General features: G+C 45.9%; 1 protein-coding gene across 3 annotated transcripts; it reads right to left on the bottom strand.

Moving 5' to 3' along the window:
• Positions 1-490: 490 nt before the first annotated feature.
• LOC106575169 (transmembrane protein 198-B) lies at positions 491-21,014 on the bottom strand. Of its 3 annotated transcripts, XM_014151436.2 has the most exons (6): positions 20,100-21,014; positions 19,842-19,954; positions 4,849-5,139; positions 3,794-4,378; positions 2,846-3,051; positions 491-2,633 (listed from the first exon to the last, which is right to left on the bottom strand). In XM_014151436.2, the coding sequence occupies exons 3-6, from the start codon at positions 5,012-5,014 to the stop codon at positions 2,469-2,471; spliced, it is 1,122 nt and encodes a 373-aa protein (XP_014006911.1). In that variant the 5' UTR covers positions 5,015-5,139; positions 19,842-19,954; positions 20,100-21,014; the 3' UTR covers positions 491-2,468. The 3 variants fall into 3 exon arrangements, with proteins under 3 accessions (XP_014006911.1, XP_045554802.1, XP_014006914.1); XM_045698846.1 differs by having other exon boundaries at positions 19,842-21,014; XM_014151439.2 differs by lacking the exons at positions 19,842-19,954; positions 20,100-21,014 and adding an exon at positions 5,467-5,806.
• Positions 21,015-21,496: the final 482 nt, after the last annotated feature.

The raw sequence follows: 21,496 nt of genomic DNA, 5'->3' as shown, positions 1-21,496 counted from the left end.
GTGGTGAATTAACAGCCAAAGACATTGTAGAATCACTTTGTTTATCATATACAGGCCCATAAAAACACATGCTTTAATAATAATAGTATTAATAATTATATTTGTAATAAGAAGCATGGAATATCACCGGCCTACACTCTTAAAGTCAAAAGATGTCAATAATATAATGTCAATAAATTACCTGATAAATAAATCTACATACAGTACTTCAGAAAGGACACGTTATTGGGGAGGCAGGTAGCCTAGTGGTTAGAGCGTTGGACTAGTAAACGAAAGGTTGCTGGATCGAATCCCCGAGCTGACAAGGTAAAAATCTGTCATTCTGCCCCCGAACTTGGCGGTTAACCCACTGTTCCCCGGTAGGCTGTCCATTGTAAAGAATTGACTGACTTGCCTAGTTAAATAAAAGGTTAATTTCATATAAATCAAATATCCTAAAATAAATCCATAAGAAAAAATAAACAATCAAATAAAGCAAGAAATACAGATAAATGGTAAAAATACAGTGTTGTTTATGTACAGATCAGAAGAATGCACACATCTCTACAGTTTGTGCTGTATGGCCAACTCTGTAACAGCCTGGTCCCAGATCTGTTTGTGCTGCCATGCCAACTCATTGTCATGGCAAGGAGTTGAAATGAAGTCTTAAACAAGACTGGCACTCAGGCTAATTTGCTAACACTTCCTATGAATATGCTCTTCATAATGTATAATAAGCACATAAGTGCTCATGAATATCAATTTAATCTCTATGCATTATAGCGCATAAGGCATTGTACATGTTCTTATAATGCATTATTAAGAAGCTATTCATGAGAAGTGTTTAGGAACTATGCATGTGGTTGTTAGATGTGGGGCCACCAGGCTAGAGGGGATAGGAACCACTGTCTGGTGAGGTGAGGAGGACAATGCCACGGGGGACAGGTAAGAGAGGGGGACAGGAACAGGAAGGAACCACTGAGTCATGCAGCCAGATAGGTTTCCCCTGGAAGATTCTGGGAAAATAACTTTGATTCTCATACCCTGTCCCGACCCACAGCCCAATGGGGCAATCATAATCATAATAATAATAATAACAACATCACACCTGTATTATATTATCACGTTGTTTCACACTCACAGTCTGAGTCAAAGACAATAATAAACCATAAATGTAATGTCATTTACTGATACACAATAGACAGAATGTTATGACCCATATTGAAAACCCAATGCACATTATGTAGGGGTCTATCTATATGTAGGCGATCCTCTGTGACCTGAACGGTCCTCTCTTGAGAGTGGATGGGGAGTGGTCAATACTCTCCTTGTATTGGTCGATCGTTTATTCTGACCCCTTTCTGTTTTGAACTCTTTATTGACCTCTTGCTGACCCTGTGCTGACTTCCTGTAGTGTTCCTTTTGGTAGAGACCAGGGCAGGTTAGACCAATCACCATCCACTGTTTCCTTGCTTGCTCCCTGATTGGGTCACTGTTGTTCCTCTGCTAGACATAGGCCTACCCTCATTCCTATCGCAACAACTTTGTTGTCTGTCACTATAATAATATAGCATGTTATCATATAGTCTCTCACATCTCTCAGTCAGCGACCACTGCCAATAACCCCTATCCCACTGCTGAGTGGTACAGTCCAAGTAAGGGCAATCACAAGGCACCCATAAATCAACCGGATCTCCCAACTTCATTTAAAGAAGGGGGAGTTCAAACTGCTTTCCAAAGAAGGATATCGTCCAGCACCAAGAATGCATAATGCTTCCTCTTAAAAGACACACATTCTTCTTCCCAGGAGGTGATCTGTTGTTGGGCTGGCATGGCACAGAGCAGGGGTGTTTATGACTAGTCAGTTCTCATCAGAAGGTCCCAACTCCATAGGATGGAAGCGTAGAAACGCAGTACAAAGGAACTGCCTGTTGACGACAGAGAATGATTTGAGGAATTAAGACTGCAGAGTAGTAGACACACTAAGTTGAATCTTTCAAAATCCTGAAGAGAGGATTGTATTCCGGTGTCCATGGTAAAACGATGCTTCGTTTGAAACCTGAGCCATGCTTCTTTAAACTGTGTCCTGATGGGGACTGGCTGGATGGAGAGAGAAGCCTCAGGTAACAGTCATCCAGTTAGAGGCCCTGCATTCCTCTCTCTTTTCACCAGATCCACTTCCACTGCAGTGTTTGTGGATGTGTGTACAGTATGTTCATGCATGTGGCTGGTGTGCGTGTGAAACAGAAAAAGGAGTTCAGGCCTTTCCTATTCACATACTCTGATTGGCTCCAGCATTGTGGTGGGGGAGTGGTCAGTCAGACCTATACTGCAATACAGGCCTTTGGGGGTGTGGTCACACCATTTAGGGGTGTGGTCAGATCCATACTGCAGCACAGGTGGGTTGTGGGTGTGGTCACACCTTTTGGGGGTGTGATGTGGCTGCCAGATCATTGGGGGTGTGGTTGGACCAGTGTTTGGGGGAGTGTTCAGACTCGTAGTAAGGGTCCTGCAGCTGCAGTGAGGGGCGTGGTGGAGCCACAGTCATAGTCCACATCCACATTAGTGTGAGCCCCTCCTCCCCCCATCAGTCTGCCCCCTCCAGGATACAGCCTGGCCTCCACCTGCCTGTCCCGGAAACTCTGGATGTAACTCTGTAGAGAGAGAGAGAGAGAGAGAGATTAATATTGCATGTTAGATCAGTGATGAGCTACAAAGTGAGCGAGAGACGGCAAGAGAGAGGAAAAGAGACAACATTTTTTGATGAATGCTGATGAAGACACTGAGTAAGAAGAGATGAGGAGAATGGACAGAGAAAGCGAAAGACAATGAGAGAGAGAGACAGGGAGTACACTTGAACACTCACAGGCGATAGGACGTCCCCGTCAAAGCGTCGTATAGGGTTGGGTTTCCTGCGATAAGCGGGCTCGGGGTGCAGGGGTTTGGGAGGGTGGGAGCTGTGGGTGGAGTCTCTCTGTTGTTTATTCTTCCTCTTCCTGCTGCGGTCCCTCCGCTCCTCCTTTTGACGGATACGCATCAGCTGGACCCGCCGCTGCTGACGACTGATTATCACTGAGAGAGGGAGATGGAAGACGGGGTTCAGATATACACACACACACACACTCAAAGAACACACATACACACGCAACGACATTGCGCAGCTAGCAACAGATGTTTTGAAACACGCACACAAGAACGACCCAACGCGCCCTTTGACAGTTTCCCTGCTCCACATGATTGTGTTCATCTTTTTATTTAGACTAGACAAGCAGAGCCAGGCACCATCTGGCAGCCAGGAAGTTCACCCAGCAATAATCTGCTTCCTTCTCTCTCTCTCTCTCTCTCTCTTCCCCTAAAGCTACCTGCTCTTTGTCTCTCCCCCTCCCTCTCTTTTTCTCTTTGTTTCTCACTCTTATTCTCATCTTTGTTTACATTCGGGCGGCAGGTAGCCTAGTGGTTAGAGTGTTGGGCCAGTAACCGGAAGGTTGCTGGATCGAATCCCTGAGCTGACAAGGTAAAAATCTGTCGTTCTGCCCCCGAGCAAGGCAGTTAACCCACTGTTCCCCGGGCGCCGAAGAAGTGGATGTCGATTAAGGCAGCCCCCCGCACCTCTCTGATTCAGAGGGGTTGGGTTGAATGCGGAAGACACATTTCAGTTGAATACATTCAGTTGGACAACTGACTAGTCATCCCCCTTTCCTTTCAAGCACCCCTCTCTCGCATATAAATAGCTCTGTCACTCTCAAAATAAAAAGTCCACAAACTTCAGCATTGACGTCAGTGTAACCCCTCCAGCCCCAGATCTCAGACTCACCCTTGGTGTGGGAGTATCCCTCTGCTGTCACCTTCCACTGTATTAGCACCCCCAGGAGCGTCAGAGCAGGCCACACCCCCAGCACCACCCAGGTGATCCAGCAGACGGGCCTCCCTCTGGGCGCCGCTTTCACCCTCTCATACAGGTACAGCACCAGGGAAAACAGCTCCACAAAGTAGTCCAGCGCCACGGTGATCACCGCCGCCCCGAACACGGCCGTGGACACGGTGGTGAAGAAACGCTGCCATTGGAGGGTGAGAACGGCGAACAGCATGCCCAGGCCGAGCAGCACCCCCAGGGGGACCCAGACCGACCTCGGGGGGCTGTTCGACAGCTCTTCCATGCCCACCAGGGTAGCCACAGCCACCAAGAGGCCCAGGAGGAGACCCACCATGAAGAGACCCACGGAGCGAACCAGCATGGTGACCAGGCCACAGAGGGTGCCGATGCCCAGGCCGATGCCCACAGAGGCCTCAACACTGAGCTGGGTGTCCAGGACGCGCTCCTTATAACACAACATGAAGATGACGATGGAGCCGAACATCAGGCCCGTCAGGAACATCACCGCCTTGAAACAACGGTACCCTGAGGGGAGAGAGAGACAGGGAGTTTTTCTTGAGCATAGAGATCCACTATATTAGTGTTCTAATTAATTCTGCGGTCTTGAGAGTGTCTTGTTTGACCATCTCTGTTATATGTTAACCGTGGCAATGTACATAAATGTACCAAGTCAATAGTTTATTCAATTAAATTGGTTTCAGAATGCGAGAGACACATTTTTATCTGAGAGACGGGGAAGAGAGAGAGAGAGAGAGAGAGAGAAAGAGATTTGAGATGATTATCCTATGCTAAATTCTCCAGAATATCAGCTCAGTGTTGCTTACATAATCTCATCACTGTGCTTCACTTGTAACAACTGTTTATCGTAGCGTCAGAGGTTCTGTTGGCTGTGACAGATGAACATTACCATTGAGACTAGTGAATTACCCCTTAGTGTTTCCAAGGAGGAAGGAGCTATGACCTTACAACTGCTACAAAGAATCCCTTTTGCTCACCGAAGAAGCAGTAGATGATGCCGAAGAGGCAACACATGGAGCACACGACGGAGGGAACCACTTTGTAGCGCTGGTCCGTCTCCTCGCAGCCATCCAACCGCTCAGGGTTTAGGTCCTGAGGGGGCGGGGCTAGCTTGAGCGCCAGCGTTTGCAGCGTGGACGTCATGGCGACCAGAGAGTGATGGAGTGATGGAGAAAGTGAGAACGAGAGATGGAGGGATTGGGGTTTTCAGGAGAGGGAGGAGTAGGGCAGGGAAGATCAGGGAGCATTTCCCATCCACAAGAATCCACCTGGAGTGAAAGAGAGAGAGAGAGAAAGAGAGTGAAAGAGAGCGAGAGAGAGAGAGAGGTCAACGTTAGACATGTATGCATTTACTCTAGCTGTTGCAAAAACCTCCACCCACACACACAGGTGTGTAAGTAGAGCAGTGATCAAGAGGTACAGAGGACAGACTCGGTCGTGTTTGGATCAGGCATTTAAGTATGAATACCATCTCTCAACACGTTGGAACATACATCAGAGACAGTCTGATTGTTCTGCACGTGTTCTTCTATTTGAACAGTGACAGACTCTCTCCCACACAAAGACACTGACATATGCTTCGCTAAAGCTCTCACCCAACGACCTCATTCCCCTCATTCCCACTCTTCCTCCTTTGTTCTCTCTCTCCCCCCGTCTCTCTGTCTCTCCAGCCTTCCGTGCGAGGAGGTTTCTGGGTCAGACGTTGGGTTACATAAGGAGCCCAGTGTGTGTTAGTGAACTAGTCTGACTCTCACTGGAGCTGTTGCTGGTGAGATATTCATGAGCTCCATATTGTTCCCAGCATGCATCACTTTACATCCCCGACGCCTCGCTAATCGCTTATCCTCAGCTCACCTGAACTCCACCCCACCCCTTCTTGCGTCTCTCTCTCCTTCCTTCCTCCTCCCCTTTCTCTCTCCTTCATTCCTTTCCTCTCTCTCTCCGACCCTTTCTCTGTCCTTCCTTTCCTCTCTCTCCTTCCTTTCCTCTCTTTCTCCTCCCCTTTCTCTCTCCTTCCTTTCCTCTCTCTCTACTTCCTTTCTTTCCTCTCTCTCTCCTCCCATTTCTCTCCCCTTCCGTCTCCTCTCTCCCATGGCAGGTTTCATTATTTCTCTCCCAGAAGGTGTGGCTCTGACAGCTATGGGGTTACTGCAAACAGGTTTCACACCATTTAACATCATAGAAGTGAAGGTGCTGCTTGGGTAGAAAGTATTAGCATGTCAGCATTTACCAAGGCCTCTGCATATGCATCAACCAGAAAGCCAGGTGTGTGTGGGTTGTGTGTGTGTGTGTGTGTTTCTCTGTGTGGCTCAGTGCCTGTGTCAGGCCTGATCAATGGCCCAGCATGAAACGGTGTGGCTGAAGTGATGTATCATCCACCTGAAGGAAGAGGTTGTCTGTGGGAGAGTAAACACATTGATATGAATGAACTGAAGCTGCAATAGGTCTCTGTGGGATACAGCCTTCACCGTCCTCTGAGGATGGAATAGGAGGAGTAAGGGAGAGCTCAGAGAACCTAGTGAAAACCTGATCCCTGGCTGACTCTACAGTATCAACTGGGATTCATAAAATCCTCCCTGAGGTATGGATTAAAAATAGAATTGGGTTGGAGGCCTTCTCTTTTGCACTACGCCAACATGTACTGCTCTAAAACAGGATTGGACAGGACTCTATGTATGGAGATGTATACCTACATGATTAGCCATTACGTTATTACATTAAGAAACATGTCTAGTAGGGTTGCTATTTTAGATGGAAGTGGACAAGGGAAAATAGGATATTTCTGTCTTCTTCAGACACTGACAAATCCTTCCAAACCCATAAATCACATCTAGCCCCTAGCTGCTCTCCTCTCATCCAAACATGTTATAATAATAATCATCATCTTTCTGTGAGGATTACTCCATCTCTGCTGAACACACGAGAGGGGAATGAAGCGCCACTAAGCTGTTCTAGAAGCAGATTCAGTGTTAGAATAGAGAGTTTCTATGTTCACAAGAGATCATCTGTTGAAAAACAGAGTTCAGTTGAAAACAAGCTTGGCATTCTTCCACAATACCAACTTCACACTTCCTGTCTGTTGTCATGACGACAAGAGGATGTTTGGATTCCGAGCATGTCCTGGTCCAAGTTGAGTGTCTGACCAATGGGAGAGCTGCCTAAACCACCATAGCAACAGTCAGAGAGCCAATCAGTGCCCATCTGACTGTTCCTCTCTGTTGGTAAGTATCTCTCTACTCTCCTGGTTCACAGCCTTTCAGCTCTCTCCCTTTGGCAAGTCCCCCCTCATGTCAGATGTAAACAATGACTCAAGATACAGAACACACACACACAGTGGCCTTGCTGGTTTCTTTTGCCTCACATTCAGCTAGTTGTGACAAAAGACTAGAGTGCGTGTGACTCCAAATCACACGGGGAGATGTCCGTCAACGGCGTGAAATTGGTGTGCGAGTAGCGAGCGTCAATTCACAAACACTGCGTTGCGTATGCTAACGTAATTGTCATGACAACCCATTGTAAATAGTTATTTTTACATTTACATTATCACATTATTATTATTATATTATAATTATTCACATTATTTTTGTTATGTTCGCTGTGTAGTCTAGCCCCTGGGAGTTATTCACGGTTGACAACTCCCTTGTGTCCTCCTCCCAGAAGTGCTAAGAACCTTGGCGTGATCCTGGACAACACCCTGTCGTTCTCCACTAACATCAAGGCGGTGACCCGATCCTGTAGGTTCATGCTCTACAACATTCGCAGAGTACGACCCTGCCTCACACAGGAAGCGGCGCAGGTCCTAATCCAGGCACTTGTCATCTCCCGTCTGGATTACTGCAACTCGCTGTTGGCTGGGCTCCCTGCCTGTGCCATTAAACCCCTACAACTCATCCAGAACGCCGCAGCCCGTCTGGTGTTCAACCTTCCCAAGTTCTCTCACGTCACCCCGCTCCTCCGCTCTCTCCACTGGCTTCCAGTTGAAGCTCGCATCCGCTACAAGACCATGGTGATTGCCTACGGAGCCGTGAAGGGAACGGCACCTCCATACCTTCAGGCTCTGATCAGGCCCTACACCCAAACAAGGGCACTGCGTTCATCCACCTCTGGCCTGCTGGCCCCCCTACCTCTGAGGAAGCACAGTTCCCGCTCAGCCCAGTCAAAACTGTTCGCTGCTCTGGCACCCCAATGGTGGAACAAGCTCCCTCACGACGCCAGGACAGCGGAGTCAATCACCACCTTCCGGAGACACCTGAAACCCCACCTCTTCAAGGAATACCTGGGATAGGATAAAGTAATCCTTCTAACCCCCCCCTTAAAAGATTTAGATGCACTATTGTAAAGTGGTTGTTCCACTGGATATCATAAGGTGAATGCACCAATTTGTAAGTCGCTCTGGATAAGAGCGTCTGCTAAATGACTTAAATGTAATGTAAATGTAATTGTTGTGAATCAACTTATATGTCCTACGGAGACACCGTACCTGGGCTAAACAGTTGTTATGCTAGCTCACGAACGTGAGGAGAGTTGTAGCTTGTAAACCCGAAACGTTTATAAAGAACTAGCTAAGTCTCGTTCTTTCTATTTAGCAGTATTCTCTTGAAATCCGAGTTCCTCAAGTTATCTAGCCGTAGCCTGCCCGGGCTATATGCCTAGCTATAATCGATATCAACACTATCACTACAACAACCCACTCCATCTTTAGACCAAATTTGATTAATTTGAACCAAGGCACTTACTAACCATATACTTTGTTTTAACTTTATTAATCAAATCGGCTGTAAGCTACAACGGTGATAGCCTAACTGTACTGCCAAGAAATGACATTGACAACGTGATATAAATAATTCTAATGTGACGCAGTTGACGCCCGCGGCTCGTCTGCTCTCGTTCCCTCACATGCATTCTCATTCCAGCGTGAGCGTGCGCGTAAAAAAACTCACTTCTCGTGTGATTTGGTCTTTACAGTGTTTGAGCAGGCAGATCCAAGGACAGAGGGAGGAAAGCACAGAACAGAAAAAGACAATGAGGGGGTGGGAAGGGACAAGTGGTGTGAGAGATAAAATGCCAACACTAGAGGCTGGTGTGAAAGTGTGCACTAGTAGAATAGCGTTAGATCCTAAATTTAGTCCCAGCCATTTTAAGATCCATATGGAGCGTCTATACACTGGTGATTATCTGGACAGGGTGGAAACTGCAAACACACTCATTGAATGGCTTTCCACATCATATCTTTTTAGAACATACATACATACATACATACATACATACATACATACACACACTTGGACCTCTCCTTCTGGTCAAACCTGCTCCCTCTCTCTCTCAATTCAGTTCAATTCAAAGGGCTTTATTGGCATGGAAAGCCAGTATGAGGGTTTGTGCTCAGGCTAGAATCACCACCAGACTGAGGGTTTGTGCTCTCTCTCTCTCTCTACTCATTCCAGGGTTTTACTTTATTATTTACATTGTAGAATAATAGTGAAGACATAAACTATGAAATAACACACATGGAATCATGTAGTAACAAAAATGGCGTCAACACTGCTTGCTAGCCAACATTACCAACTAGCAGTACTGTAGAAACTAAATACATTACAACGGAACGATTTGATTAGTGTAATGTTAGCTAGCTACATAGTTGCCTTTGTATCAAAGATAAAGGTAAATGCAGCCATTGCTAGCTAGCCAACTCTACCAGCTAGCAGTACTGTATCATTTTTAGTCAATAAGATTTTTGCAACGTAAGCTTAACTCTCTGAACTTTCGAGATGTGTAGTCCACTTGTGTAGCTAGCAGGACTGACTTTGTGTTAGCTAGCCAACGTTTAATTACTTCTGCGTTATGAAAGGAACTAGACACGGACACGAATGATCCATTGGTTGTTTGTTGTAACCAAGTATTGGTGTTAACCGTGTGTTATTGGATGCTAGCATGCTAGTTAGCTACGGCGTCATAGGATACGGTGCACTGGGTGGGTTTCACGGAAGAATACTGTACCAAGTTATCTAGCTGAATAAACTAAGTTTGAGCCTATTCCTGGAAACATTGAACCACTGTAGTTTACATCAATTATAATTTCTAAAGTGGAAGTTGGAAAAGTTATATTTGAGTGTTTCAGTCTCGCTTCCCCAGTTGTTTAGTTAATTTTCATTCCAATCTCCTTTGCATTAGCGTAGCCTCTCCTGTAGCCTGTCAACTATGTGTCTGTCTATCCCTGTTCTCTCCTCTCTGCACAGGCCACACAAATGCTTCACACCGCGAGGCCGCTGCCACTCTAACGTGGTGGTCCCAGCGCGCACGACCCACGTGGAGTTCCAGGTCTCCGGCAGCCTCTGGAACGCTGGTCTGCGGCCAACAAGGCAGAGTTCATCTCAGCCAATGCTACCCTCCAGTCCCTCGACTTCTTGGCGCTGACAGAAACATGGATTGCTATCTCTCTCAGAATGACCTTCTCGATCCAAATCAGTCAGGTTTCAAGACTGGTCATTCAACTGAGACTGCTCTTCTCTGTGTCACGGAGGCTCTCCACACTGCTAAAGCTAACCCTCTCTCCTCTGCTCTCATCCTTCTAGACCTATCTGCTGCCTTTGATACTGTGAACCATCAGATCCTCCTCTCCACCCTCTCCGAGTTGGGCATCTCCGGCGCGGCTCACTCTTGGATTGCGTCCTACCTGACAAGTCGCTCCTACCAGGTGGCGTGGCGAGAATCCGTCTCCGCACCACGTGCTCTCACCACTGGATAAAAAATATATAGATGTACTATTGTAAAGTGGTTGTTCCACTGGATATCATAAGGTGAACGCACCAATTTGTAAGTCGCTCTGGATAAGAGTGTCTGCTAAATGACGCAAATGTAAATGTGTTAAACAAATCAAAATGCATTTTAGATTCTTCAAAGTAGCCAACTTTTGCCTTGATGACAGCTTTGCACACTCTTGGCATTCTCTCAACCAGCTTCATGAGGTCGTCACCTGGAATGAATTTCAATTAACACGTGTGCCTTTTTTTAAAGTTAATTTGTGGAATTTCTTTCCTTCTTAATGTGTTTGAGCCAATCAGTTGTGTTGTGACAAAGTAGGGGTGGTATACAGAAGATAGCTATTCCAAGCAAAAACCAGATATACAGTCGCAAAAACCATCAAGCGCTATGATGAAACTGGCTCTCATGTGGACTGCCACAGGAAAGGAAGACCCAGAGTTACCTCTGCTGCAGAGGATAAGTTCATTAGAGTTACCAGCCTCAGAAATTGCAGCCCAAATAAATGCTTCAGAGTTCAAGTAACAGACACATCTCAACATCAACTGTTCAGAGAAGACTGTGTGAATCAGGCCTTCATGGTCGAATTGCTGCAAAGAAACCACTACTAAAGGACACTTGTTTGGGCCAAGAAACACGAGCAATGGACATTAGACCGGTGGAAATCTGTCCTTTGGTCTGATGAATCCAAATGTAGATATTTGGTTCCAACTGACGCCTTTTTGTGAGACGCAGAGTAGGTGAACGGGTGATCTCCGCATGTGTAGTTCCCACCGTGAAGCATGGAGGAGGAGGTGTGATGGTGCATTGCTGGTGACACTGTGTGATTTATTTAGAATTCAAGGCACACAACCAGCATAGACACAGCATTCTGCAGTGATACACCATCCCATCTGGTTTGCGCTTAGTGGGACTATCATTTGTTTTTCAACAGGACAATGACCCAACACACCACCAGGCTGTGTTAGGGCTATTTTCCAAGAAGGAGAGTGATGGAGTGCTGTATCAGATGACCTGGCCTCCACAATCAACCGACCTCAACCCAATTGAGATGGTTTGGGATGAGTTGGACCACAGAGTGAAGGAAATGCAGCCAACAAGTGCTCAGCATATGTGGGAACCCCTTCAAGATGGTTGGAAAAGCATTCCAGGTGAAGCTAGTTGACAGAATGCCAAGTGTGCAAAGTTGTCATCAAGTCAAAGGGTGGCTACTTTGAAGAATCTAAAATATATTTCATTTGATTAACACTTTTTTGGTTACTACATGATTCCATATGTGTTATTTCATAGTTTTGATGTCTTCACTTTTATTCTGCAATGTAGAATATAGTAGAAATAAAGAAAAACCCTGGAATGTGTAGGTGTCCAAACTTTTGACTGGTACTGTATATATATAAATGTGTGTGTGTGTGTGTGTGTGTGTGTGTGTGTGTGTGTGTGTGTGTGTGTGTGTACAGAGGGATGACAGTGAAAGGGGTGGTATCTCTCAGTACAATAGCCCTGCCATTTCTGATTGATTCTAGTGCGGTGGGGAAGAGAGGGGAAAGAGGAGAGAGAGGGGCTAGGAGGGACAGGAAGCCAAGGCTTTAGTCAGCCCCAGATCATCTTGCTGAGCGCCTCAGCTCTTAGCAACATGGAGATGAATATGTTTGACTGTATATGTGTGTCTGCAACGCTCATAAGCCTCATTCATTAACAGGACCAATCTATATAGTACTCTCTGAGAGAGTTGCTCTTAGCTGACATATCATAGTTATGTGTGGCACGAAATGTCAGTGCTTCTGTAGAAATGTCATCAAAGCCTTCAAGAGGAGGGCTGACTAACAATGTGGCTGAGAATTCTAACAAAGTCTTACGTCAGTCTCATTAGATACAATGATCAGTACTGAATGGTGTATGTGGGTGACTATATTTCTGCGTCTGCGCCACAGTCGTCGTGACTGACGCCTAGCCAAAGCGTGTACCAAATAAGTAGCCCAGTGAATGACTGGAGATACGCTGACGCACACAGTCAGGACCCCCCCCCACCCCCCACCCCACACACAGCCCACTCAAGCCTCTTCCTGCAAGCTGTTGTCGTGCTACAGCCTGGCAGTGCAGTCTGGAGGTGATGTAACCAAAGATGTAACCATGCTGACTGGTGACTACCCACAACCCACCATACAGGAACTGGACCCGCTCCAGTCTCCGCACACACAATCAGCAAGACACCGGCTGCATCCCAAATGGCACTCTATTCCCTATATACTGCACTACTTTTGACCTGAGCCCAGTGCACTAAATAGGGAATAGAGTGCCATTTGGTACGCAAACATAATATAATACTCTTCCTCCTACGGCTTCACAGAGACCTTTTGATATATGTTTAAGGACAGTATGTACCTTGGTGTGTGAGTATGTGTGTGTGGCTGCCTCCATTACTCCATTAGCAGATTGCACTAAACTATTTAGTCATCGCAGTGTTCTTCTCAATACAAACAAATGTGTCACTACAGATGACAGTCTGTTTCTCAGCTCCCCTCTCGCTCTCTCTCTCTCCCTCTTGGTTTTTCTCTCCTTCTCTGTGTCACAGTGACACAGTGTCGTGAGAAGAACACCAGTGGACATGTGTAGGGATGTCACCTTGTATGATCATCCCACTGTAGTGAGTGGGCATCAGCAATAGCTGTAACACGTGTGATACTCAGCACAGGCTTGGCTTCCAATGCCAACCATATGTAACCTTTATTTAACTAGGCAAGTCAGTTAAGAACAAATTCTAATTTACAATGACGGCCAAACCCGGACGACGCTGGGCCAATTGTACGCCGCCCTATGGGACTCCCAATCACGGCCGGATGTGATACAGCCTGGATTTGAACCAGGGACTGTAGTGACCCATCTTGCACTGAGATGCAGTGCCTTAGAGCGCTGCACCACTCGGGAGCCATATAGCATAACTCTCATATGTACGACTACACATACACTCTTGAAACTATGAAAGATGTATCTGACAACTGTTAGGTTCTTATTTTTCAGAGTAAATAACTCACGGACACTAGAGAAGCTGAACCAAGTTGAATTCTTCCCAAAGGGCCGTTACAACTGTATTCAGACAAAGCCATGTTCCCACCACTACCAGTATATATACTCTAGAGGTCGACCGATTAAATCGGCATGGCCAATTAATTAGGGCCGATTTCAAGTTTTCATAACAATCGGTAATCTGCATTTTTGGACGCCGATTACATTGCATTCCACGAGGAAACTGCGTGGCAAACTGACCATCTGTTACGCGAGTGCAGCAAGGAGTCAAGGTAAGTTGCTAGCTAGCATTAAACTTATCTTATAAAAAACAATCTTCACATAATTACTAGTTAACTACACATAGTTGATGATATTACTAGGTTAACTAGCTTGTTCTGCGTTGCATATAATCAATGCGGTGCCTATTCATTTATCATCGAATCACAGCCTACTTCGCGTATCGGCTTTTTTTGGTCCTCAAATAATCGTATCGGCGTCGAAAAATCATAATCGGTCGACCTCTAATATACTCCAATTTAGGCACTCCTCCGTCTCTCCAATCCTCACATCTTATGGTTCCACAGGAAGAGAGTAATGGGAGAAATTATGGTTCACTATCCTATCAGGGGATCTGACCTGACCTCCTGACCTCAACCCCTCCTTCGCCTAATCCACAGATGTCCATCCGCTTCCCCTATAGCAATCCTGTGACTTCTTCCCGTCCACACAACACATTCCAAAGCCATCTGTCTTTATACAGAGAACCATTCACTTTTGACATTAAAAGCCAGTCTCTTTCACTCCTTTATATACTATGCTTCTGATCTATCATGTCTTCAGTATCTCAATGTTCAAAGTTTACCCCGAATCCAACACAGCATACCTTTGTCGCATTTCTCAATCTCAAAGGGATATGTTAAAGAGAACATGGGGAGAGCAGGAAGTGAATTACACGAATGAGACCTGAGACTACAGAGAAGAAGAAAGGTAAGAAAAGGTGAATAAGAGTGAAAAAGGAGAACAAGAAAAAGAAAGAAAGCAAGACGAAAGATAGGCCAGATCTGCCAATGGGCTTCCCGTTCCCCAGTGTTTGCTTACATAACCACTTCATAATGCATTACTCACTATGTTACTGTGTTACTGCTGCTGTGGGCTTTAGTCTGTCCCTGCTACTAAATGTCTTTATAGACTGCATCAGATGTTTTCCCACTGTGTTACTGCTGCTCTGGGCTTCTGGTCTGTCGCTGCAACTAAATGTCTTCATAGGGTTCCCCAGATGTTTTCTCACTGTGTTACTGCTGCTGTGGGCATCTGGTCTGTCGCTACTACTAAATGTCTTCATAGGGTTCCCCAGATGTTTTCTCACTGTGTTACTGCTGCTGTGGGCATCTGGTCTGTCGCTGCTACTAAATGTCTTCACAGGGTTCCCCAGATGTTCTCTCACTGTTTTGGAGCAAGGAGGACAATTAGTGTGCTTTTCAAAAAATACAATGAAGCAACCATTTGTTTCAGGAAATACATTTTCAAGTTGTATTCATTCTATTGGGTGTAATTATATTTTCATGTCCAATCCCACAGTCACACAGATACAAAATGGTGGCTGTGTTGCTGGCCGCTTTCCTTTTTTGCTTCTTATCTCCTCCATCATCAACTTCATAATCAGTAGTCTGATCAAGCAAGATTGCATCATTCCATTCTCTCTTTCTCTCATTTCCTCCCATCTTCCTTCCCCTATCGGTTGTTGCAGATATCTTTGGGTTCGCCAGTCTTCTCTCTTGTTCTCTCCCCTATTGAATTTCAAGAACATCACCAAAAGAAACACCTAGTGCAGAAACATGAGGTTACGTAGAACGATTTGAGATCAATGTAGCCGGCTGGTCCCAGATCTGTTTCTGCTCTCTTGCCAACTCTTTATGGAATTGTTATGCCAAACATGTTTGGCTTGACAATGACAGCAAAAGGAGTTGGCAAGAGCGCAGAAACAGATCTGGGACCAGCCAGGCTAGGATGAAAGTATGATGCCCACGTAACTGAAGGAAGGCCAATGAACTACTGTGAGAATTCCTTGAGGTGTGCGACAGACCGAGCTCACGCGGTCACAGACTTAGATCACACAGGCCTATCAGAGCCACTTTCCAATGAAGAGCTCGATGGAATGGACACAAGGGTTTAGCGCGATAACAGTGGCAGTTATCAATCAATATAGCTGTTCATTTCAACCTTAAACCTCTAAAGCTGCCTCGCATGTCGATCAATATCCATCACTGATGTCTGACTGGCTGTGGTCGCTGTGGAAACATGACAGGCTGTGTCACCGTGGTAACTAGGACAACTGTGGTGGCAGGCAGATCATCGGTGTGTATGTCAACAGTCTCACGTGTTTCCCCACACAGTCCCGTTGAGAGCCAGGCTGCTGTGCTGGGGCACCATAGGGACAATGAGAAACCCTTGAGGGGGCGATAGATAGCGATTCAACTAAATGTCAAATCCTACCAGAGAGAGGAGACATGGTGTTAGACTTGGCCGCTACAGGCTAATTGTTGGCCTATTATTTATCCTCTACCCCCTCTGGTTCTGGTTGTGATACTAGGGCCCAGGCAGAGCTTCTCCGTGGAGGACCAGGCAGAGTGGTGTGGACTTGGGCAGACGAGGATGTGTTGTCTGGCCTGGGGATCACCTGGTTAGATAGTCGGTGGCACATAATGGGCAAATAAAAATGATCTTACTTCGGTAAATCCTGCCTGGTATAGCAGATAATGGCCTAGTGACAGCAACTGTCACGTAAACCCAGTTGGCGCTCATCAATGGATCAGCTAGCCCATCAGACTGGATGGACTAGAAATCTCTTCATTCTGCCCATAAATGGGGGTGGTGGTGATGGTGGGGTGGATCCGGGGGCAGATAGAGAGAGAGAGAACGATGGGTTTATCTATGAGAGCTTTGTGTGTCAGTGGACATGGCCATGAATGCTACCAATTGTTTTCCCCAGCAGACTGCTGAGGCTGCAGCTCCTACACTCTCTCTGGGATGGAGTTCCTTTGGAGTCGTTAATGAACTGAACAGACCACTTTACGCATCTCTCAAAGAGACCCCGGCAGTCTAGTGGGAATCTAAGGGAGTCGAATTCCTTCTGTGTGTGGACCTAGAGGTGACTTGCAGTGGTTTATTACACATACAAAGAGTCTCTCTCTACTGACTCTTCTAATATAATCGAATCGATTCACCTGTATTCATTTATTCACTAGGACAAATGATTGAGATCCAGAAACAAGGGCTAGACCTTAAGCAGTTGTAAAACTAAATTCAGCGTATTACGGTTTATGCTCTTCATACTTACGATTCAGTTAGTCCCAGTCTGTGTCAGTCTGATCTGGTGTGTGTGTGTGTGTGTGTGTGTGTGTGTGTGTGTGTGTGTGTGTGTGTGTGTGTGTGTGTGTGTGTGTGTGTGTGTGTGTGTGTTCTGCACGTAGACAGATAATGAGATTGGGACCTGCTATCTGTATCTGTAGCCAGGGGGAAGGACAGCAGAGGACTGGATTAATGCTATTACAATCCATCTCATTCACACCCCTCGTGCATACACGCTTCACCTCTCCTCAATTCACCTCCCTTTCCCTTATTCACTCTCTCCAACTCTCTCTGTATCCCAACTTTTATATTGCGCCTTCTGCCATCATTCCTTCAGACATGTACATCCCATTCCCCATCTCTCTCCTCTATCACTTCTCCACGTTCCCTCTACTCTTCTTTCCCTCCATGTCCCCGCTCCTTTGAGTGTGAACGCTGTTATTAGTCTTTACTTAGCGTTGTCATTGTTACATAACTGGGACAGATGACCAACAAAGGCTCGGTCTCCACAGCGTCTTTAAGATGCTCCTGCAGCATAGGCCCCTCAGTGTTCACAACACTCCCCCCCCACTGAACCCCTACACACTCTCTCCCTGTACACCCTGAGGAAGGAGTTTGATAATATCCCAAAACATCCCACTCTTGGTCATTCAGGAACTGGATCTTGCTGCATAATGATTCACCTCATCTCTTCTCACCACCTCCTCATCCCTCTATACTCTCAAATGTTTCCATTCCATGTCTCTTTTTTCTTATCTTCACAATGATTGAAATGAATGATTGAATGATTTGTTCCTCGGATTCGGAGGCGATGATGGGAAGGGAATGAGAGGAAGTCATGCACTTAAACTACTGGCAGCCTGACACTTAAACTACTGGCAGCCTGACACTTAAACTACTGGCAGCCTGACACTTAGCCATCATTCAACCACACATAGCAGGCAATCAAGATATCTCTCCCTCTCTCTCTGAATTAAGTTATTTCATTTAACGCAACGTAATCTAAAAAATATCTCAGCAGCTAATCAGGACATGGGATTAGACACATAACTGTTTAACCATCATCATAATCGAAGGGATTAAAGCATCATAGTTACGCTCATCTCCATAATTAAAATGAATTCCATAATCTACATAAATCTGTGTACAAAGAAAAAGGTCACCCACATAAGTAAACAAAGGATTTCAGAATGTACAACAAAACACCTGTCTGATAAGCAATACGTCATTCCTGTGTTTGTGTATGTCGAGGAAGGACTTTTGCTTTTCAGTTCTTTAATTCAGGCTGCACGCTCATATGACCCCGTCCATGACCCCTGACCTCTAACTAGCACTGTCAAATAACACAGCCAACGACCTCTGTCATGAGTCAATCAATAGTCTGCATGAACTCCCTCATCAATGGAGCTATCATGCAATTCAATCAACACAGTGATGAATTAATGGGATAAATCGATTCAATGACTTGTTTTTGCTGTTAAAACAACAATGCTTCCATTGGTCGCTACGACAACACATGACAGTTAGGATGCCAATAAAGGGTCACGATGAGGACAGATAGACAGAGACAAGTAGATGGTCACTCAGCCACAGTGTTTTGTTCCTATGTAGGTCTATTGACATTGACTGGCGCTGCCTGGCCTGTTCTGAGAAGGGGTTGGAACAGGACAGGTCAGAGGTCAGGATAATGAAGTGGATCCTGGGTGGATCAGCGTCAGGGCATGGCTGTTCCACTGCTGCCATGGAAATCAATGGGCAACATGCTGCTTTATCTCCACACACACACACACACACACACATTGTGCATGAGAAAGAAAACATGTCTGTGTGTTATCAAAGCCTGCGATTTCTCTGGAAGGCAGATGTTCACACTAGGAGACAGAATCTACACCAAGCATGAGAAATATGGAGCGACATAGAAAGAGAGAGCGAGATCGGAAGAAAGAGCCAGAGATATGAAACGAGAGAGACACAGATGTCAGATTGTTGTCGACAAGGCTCAAGATGTTGTCTGTTTGTTTTTCCCTCTAGGATCATTCAAACCAGTGTGCACCACCAACAGGCTAAGGAAACCCTCATGGCGTGAAGGCTGTGGGGTTGACAGATTGACTGCCTCACTAGAATAATAATACACAGACAGCCATGCAGTGATATCCTGGCTGCTAGGCGAGAGAGCAGGTAGTATTATCTTCAATGTGTTTACCCTGTGACTCAATGACAACTGAACACTTTCTTTCCACAACACACCAGTGAGACCTAAAGACTTAGTTCCCCCAGGTAATAGCCTAGGCTTTAGCTCAGTGGGCTAATCCACAGCATTGAGGTGCTCCAACCTGGGGTGAAACCCAGTCAGTCACTCACACCTACATAGGCTTAGCCTATACATCTATTTAGACTGGCTGTACGGCGGTGGCATTTCCCTGGTGTGCACTTTATAATACATTATGCTATGTTGCCTACCCAAAGCGTCTACACCACATTTGTATTGTAATGTAACGGACATTGACCCCGTGATAGAAGCACCATTGACTGGAATGGAATCTTTGCACACATTGCGCTTTGTGGACGTCATGGACATAGCTTTACAAGGCAGAAATGAAATGATGTCATTGATGCTATAGTGCCGTCGGACTTGTAGAGGTCTGACCTAATTAATTAGATGTAAACAACCATTCCGTAGGATCAAATAATGCAACGGCAACTGTCATTTGACATTAGCGCCCGAACCCTAGCGAACCAACGGTCATCGTAGCGAGGCCAGTGGAAAACGGTTCTGCCTGGGATGCCCGAGGCATGGAACGTCCATTCGAATGGTTCCTATAATTAACAAAGAGGCGAACCGTTGGCGTCAACTCACCATCACAAAGCCTCAGCATCCTACGAAGCACTGCCCCAGCCATTCTGTCCGCATCTTGCCCCCAAAACGACTCATCCGAATCGTTCAGCATCCCTCATGTTGATACTCACTCCCTATGAATAGGATAGACAATCAAAGCCCATTAGGGCGCGACGGATGATTCTAGCTACTCCAGGTAATCCAACGTAGCCAGACACAAGACAACTGTAGCCTAATTCAAACAAATATACAGTGACTAGTCTACATTATAGAACATACACTATCTATGTATAGCATCCTTTTAGAGCTGTATCCTACATCTTCACCCAATCCACATTCGAGGCTTTGCAGAGTGCAGAAGAAAATAATAGGAGCGTCCAGGGTGTAGAGATGTATCGCATCAGCAGGCTCAATAGGCTCATGCCGGGGCATACCATTCTAGGGAAAAGCGCAGGGCTGGATGGATGAGGGTAAGAGGGAGTGCTCATGGACAACATATGGAGGACAGTGGTCCCGAACCATGTGAGATGTTCGGCATAGAATTTTAAAAATCTTTTCTCAACATCAAATAAATATGAATATTTAACTAAATACATCCAGTGTTCTGAGTTGCCCTAAGTGGCTGTGGTCCGATAGGCTACTTGATAAATATGTCTAGGCTGGCTATTGGCCTATAATATAGCCCACACGTGAGATGTAAAATGTGGATAAATCTGCCGATAGCATTGGTGGCTATGTGACATGTACTGTAAAAATTGCTTCAAATAGTTACAAGTAAATGAGTAAGGTTCTCAATCGAAACATTTTTTTGTTGTTGCATTTGTTGAAACCAAATATATGATTCGACGCCAACTGTTATATTTGATTATTAACAAACCTATATTTCAAGTTGCAACCTACTGTATTTATTTAAACACTCATCTTACTTATCCCCTTTGGTTAATTAAACCTAATAAATAACACAAATACAAACTAATATTTAACGTAAATAAAACCCATCTTTTTTCATCTTTGTATGGACCACAGAGTTGCCAGCACTTGTTAAATGCTAATATAGGACATAGGGAAACAATGTGGGTACATAAGTTCACATTTCATAAAGTCGTTTAATGAAGTAGACATATCAGTGTGGATGACGGATCACCAGCTCAAGCTGAACCTCGGCAAGACGGAGCTGCTCTTCCTCCCGGGGAAGGACTGCCCGTTCCATGATCTCGCCATCACGGTTGACAACTCCATTGTGTCCTCCTCCCAGAGTGCTAAGAACCTTGGCGTGATCCTGGACAACACCCTGTCGTTCTCCACTAACATCAAGGCGGTGACCCGATCCTGTAGGTTCATGCTCTACAACATTCGCAGAGTACGACCCTGCCTCACACAGGAAGCGCCGCAGGTCCTAATCCAGGCACTTGTCATCTCCCGTCTGGATTACTGCAACTCGCTGTTGGCTGGGCTCCCTGCCTGTGCCATTAAACCCCTACAACTCATCCAGAACGCCGCAGCCCGTCTGGTGTTCAACCTTCCCAAGTTCTCTCACGTCACCCCGCTCCTCCGCTCTCTCCACTGGCTTCCAGTTGAAGCTCGCATCCGCTACAAGACCATGGTGATTGCCTACGGAGCTGTGAAGGGAACGGCACCTCCATACCTTCAGGCTCTGATCAGGCCCTACACCCAAA

Source organism: Salmo salar, chromosome ssa17 (genome assembly GCF_905237065.1).
Source record: "Salmo salar chromosome ssa17, Ssal_v3.1, whole genome shotgun sequence".
Lineage (NCBI taxonomy): Eukaryota > Metazoa > Chordata > Actinopteri > Salmoniformes > Salmonidae > Salmo > Salmo salar.
This window is presented reverse-complemented; position numbering and strand designations above follow the sequence as displayed.

Excerpts from the sequence above, each read along its gene's own strand:
- LOC106575169 (XM_045698846.1), bottom strand. The coding sequence starts at position 5,014 with ATGACGTCCACGCTGCAAACGCTGGCGCTCAAGCTAGCCCCGCCCCCT. Across the intron at positions 4,379-4,848 it reads CATCATCTACTGCTTCTTCG|GGTACCGTTGTTTCAAGGCG; the intron begins GTGAGCAAAAGG and ends CTCTCCCCTCAG. Across the intron at positions 3,052-3,793 it reads GGGATACTCCCACACCAAGG|TGATAATCAGTCGTCAGCAG; the intron begins GTGAGTCTGAGA and ends TCCCTCTCTCAG.